Source organism: Hippocampus comes, unplaced genomic scaffold (assembly GCF_001891065.2).
Source record: "Hippocampus comes isolate QL1 unplaced genomic scaffold, H_comes_QL1_v1.1 scaffold147, whole genome shotgun sequence".
Classification (NCBI taxonomy): domain Eukaryota; kingdom Metazoa; phylum Chordata; class Actinopteri; order Syngnathiformes; family Syngnathidae; genus Hippocampus; species Hippocampus comes.
The window spans coordinates 2,592,148-2,614,081 of record NW_017805009.1 but is presented as its reverse complement, the minus strand read 5'-3'; the positions used below and the strand labels follow the sequence as shown (position 1 = coordinate 2,614,081).

Below are 21,934 nucleotides of genomic sequence, written 5' to 3'. Positions count from 1 at the left end.
GCAGAGAGAACAAGTCAGGATACAGGATATTGGCTATTGAAACCTGACTGTGCCCGTTCACTTACAGCGCAATCTGAAGGCCCCGAGCAAGTTTAATTTACCTGGCAATACAGCTAGCTGAAATATGATTGGTTAAAAACTCTACCATAATAAATAACTTATTTATCGAGTGGCTTTCAATGTTATTTAAAATAAGCCACTCAACTAAGTGGAAATAATACAACGTAAAGAATACAGAGAATAATTTTGTTTACATATTTATGAAAATAAAATAACATAAATTATAAAATAACATAAAATACATAAAAGTAAATTTACTTTTCTGAGAATGTTTAGGCCAGCAGAGAAGGCCTTGCTGGCCCTCAGGGTCCGCCACTGCAGGTTAGTCTGTACAGAATTTGTGGCCCAAAGCAACTCCTTAAGGAGAGAACAATTGCGAATGTTCCCGTGTTCTCACCCTTCTTGCTTGGGGTTTCTCTGAGTACTCCGCCTTAAGTTTACTTACTCCGAATAATGTTTGGGAAACATTGAATATACTCCTTGGGATTTTAAGATTTAGGTGATAACAAACAAAACAAAACATCAGTTCATAATATATGTTCTGAAAAATGTAATTGTGACCATGACTACATTAAGACTCAACCATGTGTGTTGCGCTGTCATTGAACCAACATAACATTTATCCTGAAAGAAAGAGAGGGTGCTACATTTTTGGGACTGCAACAGTGGAAATAGCATACAATTTCTTTTAAACTGTGTCTAATCCATGTTTGTTTCACTTGTAATGATGATTAATATAAAAACCTTTCTGCTTTAAAAAGCAAATGTTGATGAGACCAGTCAAGTGTTTAATCTTCACCCAACGTTGGTCAATTATGAGGTTTTTAAATAAGCCACTATCTGCATCGGGCTTCTATTCAGGTTTGTTAAGGCAGCAAAGTAGATAATCTGTGGAGTGCAACAAAAAATTGTGTCGCTGACACTCCACAAATGTCTTAAATTACACAGTTTCTTCAGTTTGCATGACAGTGGTCCTTTCCCAAGCAGTCGTTTAGCTTCTGCACGGTCCTCTTGGCGAATCTCACTTTCCCTCGATTCTTCAGGGAGGCTGTGTACTGATTGGACTTGAGTTTGGAGTAGTAGTCTGAGAACTTGTTGAAGAGGATGGATATGGGCAAACCGTTGAGGATGATTCCGAAAGCGATGCAGATGAAAGCAAAGAGACGACCCAGGATGGTCTCTGGGTAAACGTCGCCGTAGCCCACCGTGGAGATGCTGACCTGCAGGATTTTCAGGGGAGAGCAGTCACCATCATTATGAGGAAGAAAAAAAACAATTTCAACTCTCTTTTGCTGATTTATTTAACGTATGCTTTTGGTTTAATTTTGGTATGTTTTTGCGACTTCCTAAATGCTACACTAGATATCCTTAATAATAATAATAGTAATAATAATAATAATAATAATAATAATAGTAATAATAGTAAGTTTTCCTTCAAATGCATTAGCATTTTAAGCAATTCAAAACATCATGTAAATTAATATGCTGCACTTAGACGCATCTTATTGAAGCGTTGCACCAGGCACCAATGAGAGTAATTTTGTGACAGACTAGCACGTCTTGATAGAATGTGGCAGTCAAGTAACTCAAGGATTACCTAGTTTTTGCTTACACAATTTGTCATCACTTGTTAGTAAGTCAAAATAATGAGTGATCCAATGTCCAACATGGTTATAAAAGTCGCGTTGAAAATCCCCCCCCCCCCCCAAAAGCAACTTTTTACTCAGTCCTGGTGTGTTTTACCATAGCCTACTTTCAAAAGATGTGTTAATTCCGTCCATCCAAGGTTAAGACCTAAAACAAAACTGGTGCATTGTGAAATGATTGTAGCTATCATGATTTACATGTGGATTGATTCATGTTTGGATGAAGACTGGCATGGAGACCAGCAAACGACTGCATGAATGGAGAAGAAAAATCTACTGAATGACTGCTGTCAGGCTGCTGAATAAACACACGTGAAACCTGGACTCACCACCACTCACCCATTGTAAATAGCACAGCCACCTTATTCAGCATATTTGCATATATGCTTATATCTTAGATTTCACATTTTATATTGCATTCTGTGCTGTGTACAGTTCTTTTTTTTTTTTAATGCATGCAAATACTTTTTTTCCGGGGGGGGGGGGGTTCTACTCCTTCCCTCCAAATTTTGCTGCTGTAGATTGTGAATTTCTCCATTGTGAGACAATAAAGGTTTTCTTTTCTTATCTTATCTTATGACAAAGACTGACCTTGAGAGAAATGTAAGCCACAAAGCAAAGGCAGCAGTACATGCTAAATGAGGTGATTGAATCCCGTCCAATTTTGATGCATCGTGTTGTTGGAAAAACGGAGCTAAAAATACCCTTTTGTCCAATGGATCTTTCACTTACAGATGCCCACCACCAAGCATGAGGAATGCTGGAGAAGTTTGTTTGCGGCATGTCATGTTCCACAGTGTAAACCATGGCAGAGAAGCTGAAGATCCCCATGGCGATGAAGAGAAACAGGCACCCGACTTGTTGGTAGCACTGCCGCAGAGTGAAGCCGAACGCCCGCAGGCCCGTGGAGTGTCGGGCCAGCTTCAAGATACGAAAGATGCGCATCAGTCTCATGATACGCAAGACTTGTCCGAGCTTTCCCACCTGCCCCACTGCCTGCATGTCGGCCTCGTGTTTCACGTAGTTTTCCTTGTTGTCAAAGAATTCCAGGATGGCCTGCAGGTACTGAGGCAGGATTGCGATCAGGTCCACAGTGTTGAGCACACTCCTGCTGAAGGCTTTGAGGTCAGGGGTGGAGACCAAACGTAGCACATACTCCATGGTGAAGAAGGCAATGCACATTGACTCGACGTACTCCCAGTAAGTCTTTCCACTGAGCTGCCCCATATGAGCTCGATACTGCATCTCCTCCACTGTGTTCAGCGTCATGGCCACCAGGGAGATCAGGACGAACAGACTGGACGTCACGGCCATCAGCTTGGCCTTGATTGAAGAAAATGGCTTCTCCATCAAGTTCCAAATAGCTCGCCGCCGCTGGCCCATGAACATATCTTGAAACAGAGCTTCGTTCTCTTCGATCTCCACCTCGGCTTCCAGCTCTCTCTGGATCTTCAGCTGCTCGTTCAGCTCGTCCTGTCTTTCCTCGAAGGAGATGCGGCAGCAGCGGTGGGTGTTCTTTATCCTCACCCCCCAGTAGTTGATCTCCTCTAGGAAGTTGCGGGGGCACAGCTCATCCTTGATCCACAGCACACCGGTCCGGTAGAAATTGAAGATGCTGTGAAAGATTTCGGGGTCTCGGTCGAAGAAGAACTCGTTGTTGGTCACACTGTAGTCATCACACAGGTCCAGTTTCATGTTGTGGTCGGTGTAAGTGGCTAGTCGTCCAATTCTGGTCTTGGGGTACCTCGCCGCCATCTTGTAGGCGATTTGGAAGGACGTCCCACCTACATTGATGTTGATCGTATAATTCTTGGATGGGGAAATTTGTTTGGAGGAGCCATGCTGGACATCATCGTCTTCATCTTCATATTCAGCGTAGATATCGTAGATGTCTTTGCTCAGCTCTTGCATGGAGTTCCATGTCCTCACACAGCTCTCCTTTGCTGACGGATAAACAATTTCTGAAGATCTCCGATTAACATCAGAGCCTGTAACTTTGTAGTTCGGGAACAGACTTCGTCTCCTGTTGAAGAACTGGAACACCTTGCCATTGCTCCCCATGTCAGTGTACAAACTGGAAAGAAGGCAGAGCACTACTTCTGTCTAGTAGCCTTTTACCTAAGCATGGAAAACATGAGCAGGATACCTCATGGCCCCATTAATGTTGCTGACTGGGAGGATCCGTGTGCTTACAGGACATCTAAATACCATTATCCTCTGCTGAGCTCCCGAGCTGCGATAATGTGGACAGGGTGGCGTATCCCAACAAATGCCCCTCATCAATGTCCCCTTATACAGCAATTACCATTTATAACACAGATTGATTGTGCTCACCGTTAGGATAGTTGATTTTATGACAACTATCCTATTGATGAATACAAGTACCGAACCGTGTTATCCAGTATATATGAATCTTTTTGCATTCCTCTGAGATTACACAAAGGAAGTCCGATAGAAACACCTTGAGTTTCTTGTAAGATCCCACACAATGGCGGGTTCAGGAATTATGAATTATCCACATCGATCTCTCAGTTAGAACATTAAATCTCTACATTCATTGTTTAGTGCTGCAATGCAAGGTTTTTGCCTCGCTTGAACTAAGAAAGACAGCAGATACATACAAGAGGATCAAGGTATTAAGCCTTGATCTATACATATGTACTCATTGGGGGGTTGGGGTCTTGAACCAAAGTAAACGCCGTCATTCTCAGAGACCCCGAACACGCTTGTCGAGTTTCCATGGCTCTCCAACCCTCTGTTTACTCAGAATGGACAATAATTGGCCGTTTTGACCACTTCCGTCAAACAATTCAATAGCTCCGCCCCGACTGATTATGGGTTGAGAGTTTGTAAGTGCTGTACATGGAGCAAAAATAATTCATATAGCAACAATAAAATAAAACAATAAATTATAATAAAAAACAGTAGAATAGTGTTAAAAGGGAAGTGTGACCTCATAAAACGGCGCATTATTAAAACCGCAAAGGACATGGTTAAAAAAACAAAAAGAAGGCCCTTCAAATTCATGAGGGCGCAGTCAAGCGTTTTAGGTCCACCCTACGTTGAGCCTCGCCTCACTACGGAAGAGGATTACAATACTCACTTTAAAGTGAGAATTCTCACTTTAAAGTCAGAATTCTCAGAATAAAGTCGGAATTCTGACTTAATTCTGAGATAAAAGTGAGAATCTTGCCAACTTTTTTTTTTTTTTTTTCTTCATTGGCCCTAATCCTCTTCCGTACCTCACACTGCGCTCTGCAGACCCGGCTCAAAATTTTGAGGGCTGGGCAACGGGAGTCAAGTTGCATTACAACGTTATGCAGCATATGTGCGATTCTGTAAAAGTAAAAGCTTAGGCAAAACGGAAGCCAAATGAGTACATTTCTAATTTCAGTGTGTATATTGTAAATGTTACAACATTTTTGCATGTTGCATGAAACGAAGTGTAACAGTCTGTTTGTCTTCACTTGTTTAGGCGACGATACACCAGCTGCCGACTGCAAATTCAGGAGATGGCCATTTTTCCAGACATGATATCTAATTTTGTTCGGAGAGTTAATGTATACTACTGTAACATAACCTGTGCATATTGTATTTATTATTTCCTTTAAATGGTTTAGATCTACCAGTGCCCTAAAAAGACAATAGATGAGCATGTAATACTACAACAAACTTCCATACTAGCCCATACAAGTCTTATTTTGAAAATAACACAAAGGAAGCTAGTTTGTGGCACGGCTGAAAAACTAAGAAAGATAAATTGTCTAAAGAGGGACCAAGGTTGTTGGTGTGCGGTGAGGGTCTTGCAAGGCTGGCGGTAGGTACAAATTGACGAATATGCTATTGGAGCCAATGATCCATTCGCATAGTTGTCTAATACTTTATTCGTTCGTGAGCGACTCATCGCGAACATTAATGGGTATGAAGATGGGGGAGAGCGTAAAGACCAGCCGCCAAAGTGCACAGTAGAACTGGCGATGTCTAAGCTAACGCGGCTAACAGTTGCGCGGTGCATTCGAGCAGACGGGACAATTCAAGAATATTGTCCCGCTTGTCCTGTGGCTGTATTCACGTTTGCCTTTCATGAAGGTAACTTGCGTCTCTTGTGTAAACTAACACGAGCGTCGTCGGATGCAGTTAGCCCAGGTCGGCTCCGAGTTGCACTGTTGTGTTTCTGGTGGCCCCCAACACAAACAAATCAGGACATGCGCGCTCCGTTTTGCTTGCAAGCAGGATTTTTCTTTCTCTGCAGACAATGTCGCATGACTTTGCTGCTTGCCCGTCACCTGCCACTTTTGAAGTGGCAGTGGTATGGAAGAGGAACCAATAATTAGTTGATTCATACTCAAATGGTAAGAAATTACATGTAAAAGTATTTTCAGAGGTAATTGTTGCTATAAGTGTGAATTGTAATTTTATAAAGGTTTTACTCAGTTATCGGTGTACTGTATTTAATTGGTGCAACGGGAGTATTCATTATGGAGTGAGTATAATGTTTATTATTGTAGTTGTAGTTTGCAATATTGTATATTACAGAGTTTTGACTCAGAAACAGTTGTGAGTCACACCTAAATTCGTCAATGGAATTACTCTCTTAGTAGCAAAGTCTCCTACAATCTTGAGATTTTTCAGGCAGTTAATATTGTCTGTTTTGTAGTCAAATCTGATTTTGTGGGGCACGGGGAGTATTATTGAGCAGCATTTCATCATATATTTTGGGATCTCCAGAGATGTCTTCAGAAATGTTAGTGGAGTCCACCAAGTCAATCATTACTAAACGGAAGCTGTATTTGCAGAACTGTCAGTACTATCTTGCAAGAATGCAATTAAAATGGCATGTCCAAGTAGACTTTCTCCAACCAACAAGATGCAGAAATTAACTACAATTAGTTACTCACAGTGTCTGTCAGTGAGAGATGTCTTTGGAATCTAAGGCTCCATTCTCTGTGGCTAAGGTGGTTGAAGGTCACCCAAGTCATGTAAAATGAGACATCCTGTGGTGGCTTCACCCAAGTGACATTCAATTGCGGTCTAGATGCAGAAGGGTGAACATCTCCGGCGAAGAAGGCAGTCTTAAATGTTAGAAATCTCCTTTAAACATCACTATTAGCTGCTAGATGTGTTGCTGGAATGATCAGAAAATCACAAGACATAGTGGCCCAGTTGGCAACACTGAGTAAGTCTTGTTTTTGCCATCATCACAGTCACAAAAGTTTTACTTGCCATTTGTGTGCGAGACCATTTTAAATTCCAGGGGAAACATTTCTATATCATGTTTCCTTTAATCTTGCCTCTCTTTTAATTTTAAACTCTGTTCACACCGCAGTAGTTGTATTTCACGACACCACTGTAAAGTATGTTCAAAGGCTAGCTGGGTTTCTGGGTAAGCACCATTTTTTTTATTAACTTTTTAGAACAACAAAGGGAGAAAATAAATCATTTTGTCCACTAAAAGGTCTCACACACCAACTGTACACGTCTGTTGTCTGCTGTCACTGGATCTTTATCAGTAAATAATGTGTGATGAAGGTGACCTGCTTACCATCCTATTATAATAAACACATGAACATGTCACTACTGTTTAATGTAATGTTATGGCCCCCAAAAAATCAAGTGATCATTTTGCGTGATTTCAATTTATTGTTGTTTTTGTGTCTTTGCTATATCACAGTTATTCCAGAGTTGCTTCCATGCCAATGGTGCAGATGATAAAGCGATAGGCTTAACAAATAAAAATGTCATTGAACATAATAAAAGTAGTGTTATGTAATTATGTTTTGCTCACTTGTGACTTGAGCGTATCAAGGTGCAGCACAGGAAGCAATAGCAATGATACTCTGGCCGACTGTAAAGAGCAAGTCCGCTTGAAAGATCTTTTTATATCCTAACAAAACAGGTCACCGTTTGATCAGGTCAGTGTATGTAGGAATAAAGCAAACCAGTTTGTTGACCATTTTTATGGTATATACACTGACCAGCTACAACATTGACCAATTGTGAAATACAGTATGTCATATCCTGCACGAGAGATGAAGCAAATAGTCCATCTTCAAAAAAGATGAGAATGATCGTTTGGATTTTCAGAGCATTATTAATATTACGATATGTTCATTATTATGGTTGGAGTGGTAGCCGTATAATGAGAGCTGTCTAATGTTGTGGTTAGCTAACAAAGTTAGATGCCACGGTCAGTTGTACACTAGTCAATGCGGTAAAAGCACTTTGTTTCTTCTGTCAGGTTGAAGGTGGGTCGCAGGGTTCGTGGAGCAGACGCGTCCTTGTGTCCTTTTGTATTTCCCCTTCCCCCTCCCTGTGTGTTCCCCCTGTGTGTCACTGACCCCGCAACCCCACCCCATCTGATCCCCTGCGCCGTGTCACCACTCCGACCCGAATCCGCCCTCTCAACCCATGCTTGGGACAAAGCCAGCTCACTGCCAGCCCAATGACTGCCTGGATCGTCCTGCCGGTCAGCCTGTCTGCCTTTTCCATCACAGGAATATGGATAGTGTGAGTGGTGCGCGCATGCCTTCAAACCTTATCACGTGTCCTGTGACAATACTTGTTGTGACTGCAACCCTGAAGTGTCCCATACCATTGCCTCTACAGTTTTATATTTGTATAAACAACATGAGACAATGCACGGCTTTGTTTACTGTAACTGCTCCGAAACGTTTTTGATACACGCAGTATACGGACGAAAGTGTTCAAAAGATCCAGCTTTTAATTCATTACCCATTATGAATGATTACTTAACAAGCCTCATAAGAGCACCGTACAAACAGTCCGTTGTGCGCTCTTTTTAAACCTTGAAACATATGTTGCTACCTTTGTATACTGAAGTGCCGCTATAATGGATGACCAAAATAACTACCGTATTTTCACGACCATAAGACGCACATAAAGGTCTAAAATTTTCTCCAAAATGAACAGGACGCCTAATAATGCGGGTTGCCTTGTGTATGCACTGAATTCCAAAATCTGGAAATGCTGTTGTGTGACTTTGATGAGGGGTCCGATTGACTGACTGATGGTGTGCTGACACGTTGCTCATATAGAGGAAAGGCGGACGTAAGTGAGGAACGCATGTGGACATTAAAGTGAGAAGGGTGGGTGTGAAAGAGGAGGCTAAAGGCACGCTCCCAGTATGTCTTAATAGTGCCGGTACGTGCTTTGTGCAAAACAACATCCCAAAAGTGGCACGGACGAAGAGAGAGGCTTGCGAAACAAAGTTTAAACTACAAGCTATCAAGTTACGGGGAGGACCATGGGAATCAAGGACCACCGTGGCGCAGATACATCCAGCCGATTACATGGAAACGCTGGCCAATTTACGCTCCTCCTGCAGTAAAAACTGTAGTGTTCTGCATTACATTAAATAAAGGCGCTTTCTTGGAGATTTAATCCTTTATTCTGACGCTCTGACGCCCTCACTTGGCTTTTATTACCGACCGTTCAGTCGGTAATAAAAGTGTGTGTGTGTGCGTGTGTGTGTGTGTGTGTGTACATAAACACACACACACTTGGTACTCAGAGTGCCGCCTGCAGGCTTCCAGTTGCCCTGATCTACTGAACTTCTGACACTGGAAATTGTATTGTTCACTCTGCAGGTACGCCATGGCCGTAATGAATCACCACGTTTGTCCTGTGGAGAACTGGTGAGTGCTTCTTATGTCAAAAGTGGCCATACGCTGTCACGTCATCTTTATTTTCTAAAACAAATAATAGAATAATACGGTCCTGATCCGATTATGTGATGACTGCAGGTCCTACAATGTAACGTGCACAGAGGAGTTGCTCCGGCCAGGCTTCCCCAAGACCTGTTGCACCATCCAGGACATCCCCCTCATCAGGTCTCCTCTTCTACCTCACACACATTCGTCAATTTCCTCACATTAGTCACCCACAGTCCTCGACAAGCACATGGTGCGATGGTTCTGTGACATCACTGAATCACTCTTTGCATATCCTCTGACTCATTAGTCAGCGCAAACATGTGAAAAGTAATTGCAAGGCCTAGGAATTTATTGAGACAATGATTTCATCAAGTAATCGGAAGCCCCTTTCACACTGCCTCTTTTAAATTTTCTTTTCCGGTGTTGATGTTGAGCGTGAAAGGGGATCGAGAAGGAAATGGATTGAGGGGGTAGCGAAGGTGACCCGTCACTTCAGAGGTCGGACGGGGCCTGTATGAGATGGAATAGCAGTACACTCTGGGTGTCTTGAAAGGCGCTTATAAATAAAATGTATTATTATTACTCTCTAATGAAGTCGTATCGCTGTGTGAGCGAAATGTCACACGTTGGTGGGGTGTATGTGTAAAGGCACAAACTGATAAATCACCATTCGATTTTCCTATTCGCCGATTTTGCCAAAACCATCCTCTGACTCATTAGTCAGCGCAAACATGTGAAAAGTAATTGCAAGGCCTAGGAATTTATTGAGACAATGATTTCATCAAGTAATCGGAAGCCCCTTTCACACTGCCTCTTTTAAATTTTCTTTTCCGGTGTTGATGTTGAGCGTGAAAGGGGATCGAGAAGGAAATGGATTGAGGGGGTAGCGAAGGTGACCCGTCACTTCAGAGGTCGGACGGGGCCTGTATGAGATGGAATAGCAGTACACTCTCTAATTAAGTTGTATCGCTGTGTGAGCGAAATGTCACACGTTGGTGGGGTCTATATGTAAAGGCACAAACTGATAAATCCCCGTTTGATTTTCCTATTCGCCGATTTTGCCAAAACTGTTTGTAATTTTGGCCAGAACCTTAACAGTCAGTGTTCACACCCCGTTTTTGTCTTCATCTTTTGCAGTAAATGTGGTTCTTATCCCCCCGAAAGCTGCCTGTTTAGCCTCATCGGCAACGTTGGAGCCTTCATGGGTAAGATCCTCACTGAAATTAACCACGCGAAAAAACATGGTGATGAGGCAATGTGTGCGCTGCCTGGAAGCTTGTTTGTCTCGTAAATGTGAAATGAGTGCTAGGTGTAGCTTTGCTTGGCAAAAACACCTTCCCGTGTCTTTCAAAAGATACTCTGTTCCCTCAGGGGCGCCTTTTCTACAACATAGAATAATTTGTCTTTATTAATGCATTATTTTGCTGGTGCGCTGGCATGCAATTCATCTGACCTGTGAAACCTTAACAGTCAGTGTTCACACCCCGTTTTTGTCTTCATCTTTTGCAGTAAATGTGGTTCTTATCCCCCCGAAAGCTGCCTGTTTAGCCTCATCGGCAACGTTGGAGCCTTCATGGGTAAGATCCTCACTGAAATTAACCACGCGAAAAAACATGGTGATGAGGCAATGTGTGCGCTGCCTGGAAGCTTGTTTGTCTCGTAAATGTGAAATGAGTGCTAGGTGTAGCTTTGCTTGGCAAAAACACCTTCCCGTGTCTTTCAAAAGATACTCTGTTCCCTCAGGGGCGCCTTTTCTACCACATAGAATAATTTGTTATTATTAATGCATTATTTTGCTTTGGCATGCAATTCATCTGACCTATGAGTAAATCTTTGTATTCATACAGGGCGAAACAAAGAATCCCAAAAAATTGGCTACATGTATAGGTAAAAAAAAAACAGCTTGCTGTCGTCAACACATTTTGGCCAATTGCCACATGATCATGATGTCACATTCCGTGGAGTAGTCATCCAGTACACAGACCAGCCACAATATAATGATATCCAATCGAAGAACTGTAGCAAATATTCCGTATTTACAAATATAGTAAGAGCCCGTTTTCACTGACGCTGCCCAAAAGGTAATAGTAACAATATCCGTAATTCATCACACCCAAAGTTCTTCTGAATATATTTGACTCTCGATTAAGGTCACAAAAATATTACTACCGCATTGATGAACTTATTTGTATGACTAGCTTTTGGAGAGTGTTGGCCAAAACTGACAGTGGCTTTCTTGAGAGTGGCCGAATAGCTGGATCAGTACTTGTATTTAACACCAAAATTGGAATCAACCGGGTCAGTGTTTTTTCACTTTGCTATCAAAAATAGTGACACATCAAATGATCATGGATAGATGATGGCGTACCCTTGGCAAAGTCCTCATTTTACACATGCAGATGCAAAGGTGTTTCTATAGGTGTCATCCGTGCGTGGTGCCCATGTCAGCACGTCAAGCCGTGGAGAGGCTTGGAATAGCCTGAGTTCTCAAAATCAATAATGAATGCACTCGTCCCCTCTTCCCCCCACCCCGACGTTGCTCCGTCATGCACCCTCCATTACTCCCCTTCCTCCTGTCACGCTGGATCACCATTTAGTTCTGACATTTTTTTTCCGCCCTCCTCTGCTCTTCATTCTTGGGAAGTGGGGATTCCTTTTTTTTTCCCAACATGTAGGTAAACAGAATCCTTAACAGATTCATTTATGACATTTGTATTTTGAATATAAAAATGTGCCATCAAACACGCATGCCTCGGCTGCTCCATCTGTCTGTTCTTCCTCCTCCTCTGTCACTCATGGACAGTTGTACAGGTGAGGCACGGTGACCTCAGCATACAGTGTCTGCGGCTTGGACGTACTACCTAGGGCCAAAAGTTTCCAATGTGTTGATCAACTGCTATTGTACAAATGGCCGCCGTGCCTTTGGCAAGGTTCATCACAATTCACGCCAAGATTTCCACCTGGCTCCTTTTTCATATGGAAAACAATGTGATGAGGATTACGCTCATGCCATCTTTCTTTACGTGAAAATCCAAATTGTCAGATGATTTTTTTTTTTTTTTTTTTTTTGCTGACACTTTGCATTCTATACTCATTTTTTTTTTTTTTTTTTTTTGCCGACACTTTGCATTCTATACTCATCTTACATCAACTTTAAAAATAGATGGCTCACTTATGATTTTCTGTCAGCAAAAAAATGCCTCCAGAAGTGCAAAGGAGCCCCGTCTGCCTCTACCAGAATCGAACATCTGTTTGCTATCAAACCAGCAAGCAATCAGCCGATGGCCACACTAGCTAGTCCTCTGCTAAAATGACTTCTTAAAAGGAGGGTGTTCAGGCAGCCTCATTCGGTGTTACAGAAAGAACACAAAAATACACGTACGGCGTGTTTTTCTGCAGTTTTACAAAGCAGTTCTGTTCTGTGATGACGGTGAGTTCAGAACTCACCATCAACAATCTCATTGGCTGTGTATGACAATATATCAGCCCTGCTCTTTTGTTGTATTACATTGACCTCTTTCAAGTTGATAACGAGCTCTAAATAACGCTTTGGGGTATTTTCCCCCCACCCGCCTTGTCTCTTGTCGTGTGAGGTAATGAAACACAACTTGGGTCAAATTCACCTGGCAATATTGCTGCTTCTGAAAAAAGAAAGTAAGAAGATTTCGTTAGGTTCTTCTGATGATTGATTTGAGTATCTTTTCCCATTACAAAGGCAATGTAGGAACAAAAGGAATTTGGGAATAGATTTCCATTGTTTTACTTCATACGACTCTACTGAAGCTTGAAGTAGGTTACCAATGCGGTTTTATGTCCCTGTGCATTTCAAATTCACCTGGCAATATTGCTGCTTCTGAAAAAAAGAACGTAAGAAGATTTTGTTATGTTCTTCTGATGAATGATTTGAGTATCTTTTCCCATTGCCAAGGCAATATAGGAACAAAAGGAATTTGGGAATAGATTTCCATTCTTGTACTTCATACGACTCTACAGAAGCTTGAAGGAGGTTACCAATGCGGTTTTATGTCCCTGTGCATTCGTTGTCCGCAGTGGTGATGGTGTGCCTTCTGCGCTACGCCCAGGTGATAGAACACAGCCACAGATGTTGGGTCAACACCAGCGCTCTGGTGTCGGGCTGTACCAACGCGGTGGGTCTGGTCATGGTGGGCAACTTCCAGGTAAACTCACTCGGCCCTCAGCCTGACCCTCCCCCTCGACGGAGATCATAATGCACGCAGGCCCGTGTGTCTGGCAGGTTGACCACGCCAAGTCTCTCCACTATGTGGGCGCCGGCGTGGCCTTTCCAGCGGGGCTGCTCTTCGTGTGCTTGCAGTGCGTGCTCACCTATCGGGTGGCCGTCACTGCCCTTGACTACTGGATGGCCCACTTCCGCGTGGCTCTGGCGCTCGGAGCCATGGTCTCCCTGGTACTCAGTATCCTTTTCCTGACCAGACCCCAATTGTGTAGAAGAAATGTGGTTTGAAGTTAAAAGGCATCGTGCCATTAATTTCACTCATGTTGCTTTTGTACCGCATACATTTGTGGCCTCAATCTAAGGCTCAATTAATTCATCGGTTCATGCTTTTCTTGCATGTTTTGGGAGGTGAAAATTACTCTGTGTTGTAAAGCTAAACAAGTAATTTCGAAAAAAAGTATGTTTAAATCATCAAATGGTCTGCCTGTAATTCATATCTTTGTTGTTGTGAGTATGCATACCAACAAAGTCATGAGTGTCCCCTCGGTGACCAAAGTCAGTGCCACCGAAGGGTCAATCTTACAGCATCTTCTCGCATTGAACATGAGGAGTCAAAGCAACAGGAGCAAACTTAAATACTTTTATGAATTATTATCTATGTACTTTTAAAAAACAATTAGCCGATTGATTGATTGATTAACTGAATCCTTTTCAGCCAAATGTTGGCATTGGCTTTAAAAAAAAAAAGCCAAATTGGTCCGGGCGCTATTGTTCACATCATTTATGAATTGACCGAAAAGTGATTACTGTGCATGTCTCCGCTCCACTTGTATGTTTGGCAGTAAAGCTAAATGACATGCAGCTAGAGGTCCTCCACTTGTTACTTGTCCCTCTTTTCTCCGAAACGGCTCAGAATCTCCCTTCTTCTGGATGCTCCTTCACCTTTTCCTCCCAGGCGGCATCTTCTTCGTGCACGAGAGCTTCACGCTCCAGCACGCCGCAGCCATCTGCGAGTGGGTCTTCACCGTGGACATCCTGGTCTTCTACGGCACCTTCACCTACGAGTTCGGGACGGTCACCGGCGAGACCATGATGGCCGGCCTGCAGCAGTGTCTCCGCCATGGCTCGGGGGTAATCTTGGGCCCCGGGGCCCGGGACTCCACGCTGAGCGGGGCGACCAAGAGTCTCAAGTCCCCCGGAGGGAGCAGCACGTCTACACACCTCAACTGTACCCCCGAGAGTATAGCCATGTTGTAGCTCTACGCGGAGGAGCTCCGCGGTTGCCTGCCACATGGAACGATGACCGAGGTAGCATGCCAAGAGAGAGACTCGTTCTGTTTTATAACAAATTCAACCAACACCCCTCTGTATTTGCTGTCATATCTTTTTTTTTCCCCCCTCCCAACAAGGTGCTTGATTGGCGAGCAGCTGCAGTCTGCTGTCCTTGTGCAGTGTTACAGGAATTTAAGGAAGTCATACGAAAAGTGAATCACTGCACACCCCGTGACCAACAAGTGCCCCAACTGGCAGGTTTTGTGAGTTAAAATATGGCCTGTGAAGTGACAAAGAGAGACACACAATCACGCTGCGCTTTCATCCATTTACTGAACACGACAAACTGTCTGACTAACTTGCCATGATGTCACTCACTAGGACGCATTTCTTACTTTGGCTCATTCTAGCATCCAGTCATTACACTATTCCAATATTGTAAAGTGAGTTACCACGTGGGTACTCACTGCACCCTATACCTGTGGTCCCCAACCACCGGGCTGCGGACCGGTACCGTGCCACAGGCCACCCTAGACCAGGTTGCGGCGGGCCGCGCAGATGTAAGAACCTTTCACTACTTCCAGTTTATTTATCATCCAAGGCTGAAAAATATTTTATTTTGAAAGGTAAACAGATTCTCTCGGTTACATCCTTCTGTGAGGGACTCTTTGTCGCATGTCAAGATGCTCAATGTCTTGGTTGCGTAACGCTAAAATTAAACACGATTGTGAAAATGAGTACAAAAAATGAAGACCACACCCAAAGCCCGTTCTGCACAATAATATTTTTTGATTTAGAATTTTGGTGCATTTTCATGCACTTAATGTTATGTGGTGCCTTTCAGCAGGACACTGCTAATATAGTTACATAAAAATGTGGCTTAATGTTTGTTGTTATATGTACGAAATATCCCCGCCCCTTTTTTTATTGTATTTTATTTGAGTTTTTCTTGTGTCATTCATACACCTTATATTTGTTCTGTAGTGTCACTTGCATGTTTGAGTTACCATAGTGACCATGTTAAAGCGTTGATTTTATCCATGTGATTGCATTGGTGCTTCTAGTAAAGGTGCCGTACATAAAAATCCACACATCGCATTCACGTTTGTTGCCCCCGACCCCGCCCCACGGTTGAACTTCCACAATCATTATGAACTTGTATGAACCGGTCCGCAGCAAAAAAAAATAAAAATAGGTTGGGGACCACTGCCTGAAAAAAATGTCCTCAAGTTCAGCTGTAAAACAAAATGGGGAACGTGCACCACGGAAAGATCTCAAATTGGATTTAGTTCAGTTTGTTTGAGAATAATGACTTCCGCCACCCCAAAAAGGCCTTTCACTCTTTGATGACCAATTCAGTGCATAACTTTTTGTATGGCGTCTTACTAAATTCGGCTTGCGTATTCATGCTGTCGGACTGTGTCAAGGTTGTTTAATCACTGAATGTCTTCAGGATGGTTGCTGATATGATGTTTTCACTTTTAGATTTGTCTTAATGAAATGTGCGTGTCTATTAGCAGGAGGATGCATGACTTGAAGCAGCTTTTTTCAAAGCTGGTGAAAGGTTGAATCATGGACCTTGAACCCTTTTGGATGGAATTGGGACAACATTCCACTGGTGTTTGGATTGTTTACCTCGAAGGTGTTTTGATCCATAGTTGGACAACTGGGTTGCCTTGATTTGAGGAGTTTTTTTTTGTTTGCTTTTTGTTTTTAAATCGTTTTTGAAAGTTTCCCCACTTCATGGATTTCTGCACAAATCAGAGCATCCAATCAATGTTTGTGTCGTACAAACAATTCTGAATGTTGACGACAGTTAACGGCCTTGTTTTAGTCTCAAGCTTTATTGATGGCACATCCAGAATTAATTAACTGGATCATAGTTTCTCATCCGAACACTCTGAATTTGAAGCCTTTTTTGTAACGTTGACCATTGATCAGCTCGGCTGCCCTTGTGAGCAGATGGAACCATGATGGCCCATTAGCTGCATGATTGTTTCATTCTACATTCAGGACACGCTCACACTCGTCCATATGAATCGTGATTGAGCCTACGTGGTTTTAGCATTGGACTAATCTCGGAATGAATATAGAATGAGCGTGAGTGCAAGGCGTGTTTCAATCCACCGGTGACTCAAACGGGACAATTCAAACCGATAAAATACCAGAAAAAGTCAGCACGTTCTCGACAATTATACACTTGGCCCATGCTTACGGAGTTTCACACCTTTGAATATTTCCATCGCGGGTTGCTTTCATTTCCTACTGTACCGTGTTCTGATGGCAGTTGGACAGTTAGGGGATCTGATTCAAATGAACCGGATCGTTATCTGGCTTCCGCAGAGCTTGCGGATGAGCTGATCATTTGAATCAGATGTGTTGGAGGAGAAAAACATCCAAAACATGCAGGACCGGGGCCCTCGAGGATCGGAGTTGGTGACTCTTGCTTTACAGCCATTTGAATGAAATTGCGCCAGACTTCACTCGTGTTTGTTCTCTTTAATCCCAATCCTATCTGTCGACAAACAAATAGTTGTACTGTTGATTTCTTTGATTTTTGTCAAGCAACAACGATATTGCACAGCCAACTGACCCTTAAAACTCATTCACTCCCAAAGACATTTTTAAACGTCTTTTCAGACTTGGTCCAGAATTGGCTGGTACTGAATGAGTTTTAAAATGAGAAAATACTCACTGCGTCTGTTATGACTTCTTGCCATCTGAAAACGACGACTGCGGTAAAGCTTCTCCAGTCACCTGCAAGTTTTGACCCGTTTTCAGTTTGAGCTCGGCTGCACCTTGTTGCCCCTCTTTAGTTTGATGGCTCCATTGTGAACATATGATTGACAGACTCGGAGTACTCTGCTCAAAGCCATCGGTTGTCCAGTTCATTCTTGTTTCTTGAACGCTGGGGATCAAGATAAAGGGGCGTGCTTCAGTCGTGTCTTGCGACTCTTGCCAATTTTGGTTGTTTTCTGATGTTTTTAAAAAGTACACAAATTTGTGAATAAACAGATTTAGCCTTATCCCTCATGAAGGGAACACATTTCCTTTGTTTGGGTCTTTGCGTTGAGCCTTAGCCATGTTCACTATTTTGAAACCAAATTCACAAGGTGTGACTTTGACAGGCAGCTTGTATGATCCATCAGAGTAATGTTGGATTTATTATTCTGTGTCAGCATCAATACAATATGCCATGTGCACATATTCAACACTGGATTTTAACTTTTTTTTTCGGGAGCGGGGGCAGAAAATGTACACAAAAGTCCCTTTTTTTTTTTTAAATTTTATTTTTTTGACATGGCATGGGCTCCAGCTCAGCTGTAACCCGAGTGAGCATAAGCAACATACAAAATAAATGGCTGCCGTGAACTATCACGGACACAAAATGAAGTGATCACTTCATTTTGACTCGTGTCAAATGAGATCCCCCCCAAATGCACACTTTTTAAAAATTGTGTAAATATGTATGCTATGTCTATCATTTAGGTCTTTTAATTTGAAAGAGATTTATATTCAAATATGAAATAAAATTTTAAATGATGACAATGTGTTATTTTCAAGTTGTGCTTGATGGGTTACCTTGGAGATGTCCTAGCACAGCTGATGTTGCATTGTAGGATTGCTGGATCAGCATTCCAGCATCACAGGGAAGTTGAGTCATTTGCTGAATCGTACAACAAATTGATTTATTTGAATGTTTCAGTCCAAAAAAAACTAAACTGTCAAGTCCTTCGTTTCGCTTTAAAACACTTGCATACAAATGTTGACGTTTTTTTTTCAAATTCGGGATTCTCTAATTTATGGGGGGGGGGGGGGCGTTTCAGAGAGAATGCATTCAAGACATGTCGGGGTGCTCCTGCTCAAAAGAAAAAACGAACAAGCATCACTAGTGTAAAATGATTGGTTTACATTTTCAAACATCATATAAAAAGTATGGAATGAATGAGAATAGGACATGGAACAAATAAAGATGTCACATCATTTATATAATAAATTATATCTTTTTGTGGAAATTGTATAAACAATACTGAGTCACTACTGCAAACTGAAGGCTATAATGTGTGTACTTTCACTCTGATAGTTGAGAACGTCCTGAATATTTAGAAATGGTCAAAGGTCACTGTCATGTGTACATTGCTCCATGGAGGTCCTCCAATCTGTGCTCCCTCTGTTTTCTTCTCTCCTACAGGACACAAACATACACTAAGCAAATACTTAGGTGAATACATGTGTTCATTTGCTCACCTTGTCTTTCTTGAACTCCTCATAATCTGGATTATCAGTGGGTAGTTCAAGTCGACACAGCGGGCAGGAGTTAGTCTTGAGTTTGAAAAAGTAAAAAACAGAAAAAGACTGTTACATGAGATAGAAGGCTGCTTTGCAACAGACCGAACCCCAAAAAGTACACGTGCTGTTAGTACCTTGCCGAGCCACGGCAGGATACATCCCGAATGGAAAAGATGTTTGCAGGGCATTTCTCGAACCGTCTCCTGCTCTTCAAACTCCAGTAAACAAACGGGACACTTCAGGCCTTTGTCTGCAACAGCAAAAGGTTATCACGACTAAATGACCCTTTTCCCCCACCAGCGCTTTTGCTCGTGCTAGTTCCGGGCCAATGCCCAGGTTAGCACAAGTTCTTTCTTTTTCCACCACCGAAATTGGCTCTCACTCTAGCTCTGGTGCTTAAGATGGCCCCAATTATTTATACTCTTGTCCAGGTTATTTTTTTATTGACTCCCTGGACACACAGAAATTTGTCCAAAAAACATGTCACACACTCCTTTGACACAATTGTCCTCTTTTTATAGTCATCCTTTAGCAACATAACTGCAAGTACATACAGTATACATTTTTGCTGCGGAAATTCAACAGAATAAATAATATCTGTGTGAAGTGCTTATCGACCTTTCACCTGCTTGTTCAGGAGAAATGACAACCACATTGAGGGTCTGTACAGCTACTTTTGCAGCAGGAGGAGGGAGACGCTGATTCCAGTCTGATGAATCCCCTGAGTCCATCAAATCCAAACCCTGCATCAGAGACCTTCACACGCAAACACAAGCCAATATAAAAGGTCAAATGGTGTCTTAATGTAATGATGGTTGTCTTAATCTCTGCCAGGACCACTGAAAAAAATGTGAACATTTATTCCATAACCGTGATATCTGGTTCAAAGTCGATATTTTAGTTAACTCGGACAAATAACGTTGCTATTGAGGCAAAAACTGCACGAGAGCAGTGTGTGGTACCACTAGTAGTATTTTGGCTCCCTCTAGTGATAAGTGAAAGAATAACTCCCTAAGGTTATTATAATAATAATAGCTTATTTTTTAGCATACTAGTTACATATCAAGGCTTTAAAGGTCTTAAATTAGTTAACTAGTCAATGTTTTATCCACCACTAGTTAACGAGTGGCGATTTCAGCTCCCATTAGTTAACTGGTGCAGGAAATCATAGGCCACTAGTTAACATGTTAGAACAATCCACGTTTCACTAGTTAGTTAACATGTTAACACTTAAATCTTACTAGTTAACTGCTAAGACCTCACTAGTATGGTGCAGTGGGCCACTAGGCCATCAAAAAGCTGACTTGCTGGGAATTTGCCACTGCTAGTGTGCTTCCAGGTGTCACTAGTTAGACTTGTGTCAGCACTTGTTGGACTAGACGTGGCACTAGTTGCCGAAAATGAGTGACTAGTGAGCGTTTCCGTGCTGCTAGTACGAGAAAGTGCAGAACTAGTGTGGCTGAATATCCACCTAGTGCTGACACAGCCCAAACTAGAGAAATACACTAATGTCTGATATCGAAGAAATGGAATAAATGCTCAAATGGCTTGCCATAGATGTAAACGTTCCGTCAAGTGTATCGTGTAAAGTACTTGTCCTACTAGAGAGGACAAGGAGCGTGCTACTACTTGTACATGGACCTTAAGACCGATCTCAAGCACAGTATATGGAATAAATGCTCAAATGGCTTCGCATAAATGAATGACAAGAAGATCGTCACCTGGCCAGTTCAAGTAGAGCGTTCTGGCGATACTGTTCCTCAGGGTTGGTGGGCTCACAGTCGTGCTCGTCGAAGTAGGATGCCATTTTGCTCTTCGGAAGGAAAAAAACAATGACGAATGCTAACAGTTGACGTTCTGAAGAAAATTGAATTGACTTTTTTTTTTTAAAGTTCAAATTTAATTATCGGTCAAAATGTTGAACAGATCAAGTACTGTATGCTGTATATGTGACCAAACAAAAATGCAGCCAGCAATATGTTCGGTTTCGTTGAGACTTCGGACAATTTCCATCCCTTCTTAAGATTGCAAAAATTGAAAACTGTTATACAGTACTTTAATTGCTCATAACTAGAGATTTCACTTTCACTTACCTTAAAAATCTAGAAGGCTTGTATCGAGAACCATTTGTCATTCTTCCGGGTACAACAAGCCTAATCACGTGATACTGCTTTTGTCCAATCACCGCACTCGAGTTCTTTGAGAAGGTGGTACTATTCCTGACACGTGGTAGTTATTCTCACCAATCACCGTGCCCTAGTTATTCTGTATTATTTTTAATTGAAAACGAAAAACAATCGGGATTAAAGTGCATACAGTCAGGAAAAAAAAAATATTCACTCTTGACGAGAGTCATCGACATGCTCTCAACAAGTTACATCACTGCTTTTGTCCAATCACCGCACTCGAGTTCTTTGCGAAGGTGGTACTATTCCTGACACGTGGTAGTTCTTCTCACCAATCACCGTGCCCTAGTTATTCTGCATTATTTTTAATTGAAAACGAAACAAAACAATCGGGATTAAAGTGCATACAGTCAGGAAAAAAAATATTCACTCTTGACGAGAGTCATCGACATGCTCTCAACAAGTTACATCAAAGTTTTTGACGAGTCCCCACCCCCACCGTGTAAGCCTGGTGTCCCAAATGTCTGCCCACAGCCGAACGAAAGAAGCACCGGGAAAACTTTTGATTCCAAAACAGTATTTATTTGTGAGGGGACCTCACTATTGCCACGGTTGTCACAAGATGAAAATCATAGGCAACAATCAAACCCGTTATCTAGGTTAAATAACTAG

The 21,934-nt window shown here is 42.3% G+C and overlaps 3 protein-coding genes across 5 annotated transcripts; 1 reads left to right on the top strand and 2 right to left on the bottom strand.

Moving 5' to 3' along the window:
* Positions 1-425: 425 nt before the first annotated feature.
* LOC109510305 (potassium voltage-gated channel subfamily V member 2-like) lies at positions 426-4,272 on the bottom strand. Its single transcript, XM_019860521.1, has 2 exons — positions 2,439-4,272; positions 426-1,280 (listed from the first exon to the last, which is right to left on the bottom strand). The coding sequence occupies exons 1-2, from the start codon at positions 3,765-3,767 to the stop codon at positions 1,014-1,016; spliced, it is 1,596 nt and encodes a 531-aa protein (XP_019716080.1). The 5' UTR covers positions 3,768-4,272; the 3' UTR covers positions 426-1,013.
* Positions 4,273-5,454: 1,182 nt separating this feature from the next.
* Positions 5,455-18,334, top strand: tmem150aa (transmembrane protein 150Aa). 3 transcript variants are annotated; one of them, XR_002167347.1, is made up of 9 exons: positions 5,455-5,523; positions 7,945-8,213; positions 9,314-9,361; positions 9,470-9,556; positions 10,517-10,584; positions 13,430-13,557; positions 13,635-13,812; positions 14,530-14,882; positions 14,984-18,334. XR_002167347.1 is itself a non-coding variant. In XM_019862723.1 (8 exons), exons 2-8 carry the CDS (start codon positions 8,149-8,151, stop codon positions 14,829-14,831), a joined length of 876 nt encoding a protein of 291 aa, XP_019718282.1. In that variant the 5' UTR covers positions 5,455-5,523; positions 7,945-8,148; the 3' UTR covers positions 14,832-18,334. The 3 variants fall into 3 exon arrangements, 2 of the variants coding, with proteins under 2 accessions (XP_019718282.1, XP_019718283.1); XM_019862723.1 differs by having other exon boundaries at positions 14,530-18,334; XM_019862724.1 differs by lacking the exon at positions 14,984-18,334 and having other exon boundaries at positions 13,618-13,812; positions 14,530-14,793.
* Positions 18,335-18,628: 294 nt separating this feature from the next.
* On the bottom strand, positions 18,629-21,332 carry rnf181 (ring finger protein 181). Its single transcript, XM_019862725.1, has 6 exons — positions 21,230-21,332; positions 20,858-20,949; positions 19,762-19,892; positions 19,271-19,386; positions 19,095-19,169; positions 18,629-19,032 (listed from the first exon to the last, which is right to left on the bottom strand). Exons 2-6 carry the CDS (start codon positions 20,941-20,943, stop codon positions 18,973-18,975), a joined length of 468 nt encoding a protein of 155 aa, XP_019718284.1. The 5' UTR covers positions 20,944-20,949; positions 21,230-21,332; the 3' UTR covers positions 18,629-18,972.
* Positions 21,333-21,934: the final 602 nt, after the last annotated feature.

What these genes read in the sequence shown, in the direction of transcription:
- LOC109510305 (XM_019860521.1), bottom strand. Translation starts at nt 3,767, where the DNA reads ATGGGGAGCAATGGCAAGGTGTTCCAGTTCTTCAACAGGAGACGAAGT. An exon ending in ATGCTTGGTGGTGGGCATCT is followed by an intron (nt 1,281 to 2,438) that starts GTAAGTGAAAGA and finishes AAAATCCTGCAG; the next exon opens with GTCAGCATCTCCACGGTGGG.
- tmem150aa (XM_019862723.1), top strand. Translation starts at nt 8,149, where the DNA reads ATGACTGCCTGGATCGTCCTGCCGGTCAGCCTGTCTGCCTTTTCCATC. An exon ending in GTTTGTCCTGTGGAGAACTG is followed by an intron (nt 9,362 to 9,469) that starts GTGAGTGCTTCT and finishes TGATGACTGCAG; the next exon opens with GTCCTACAATGTAACGTGCA. An exon ending in CATGGTCTCCCTGGTACTCA is followed by an intron (nt 13,813 to 14,529) that starts GTATCCTTTTCC and finishes TTTTCCTCCCAG; the next exon opens with GCGGCATCTTCTTCGTGCAC.
- rnf181 (XM_019862725.1), bottom strand. Translation starts at nt 20,943, where the DNA reads ATGGCATCCTACTTCGACGAGCACGACTGTGAGCCCACCAACCCTGAG. An exon ending in CATTTCTCCTGAACAAGCAG is followed by an intron (nt 19,387 to 19,761) that starts GTGAAAGGTCGA and finishes TTGCTGTTGCAG; the next exon opens with ACAAAGGCCTGAAGTGTCCC. An exon ending in AGGAGTTCAAGAAAGACAAG is followed by an intron (nt 19,033 to 19,094) that starts GTGAGCAAATGA and finishes TGTGTCCTGTAG; the next exon opens with GAGAGAAGAAAACAGAGGGA.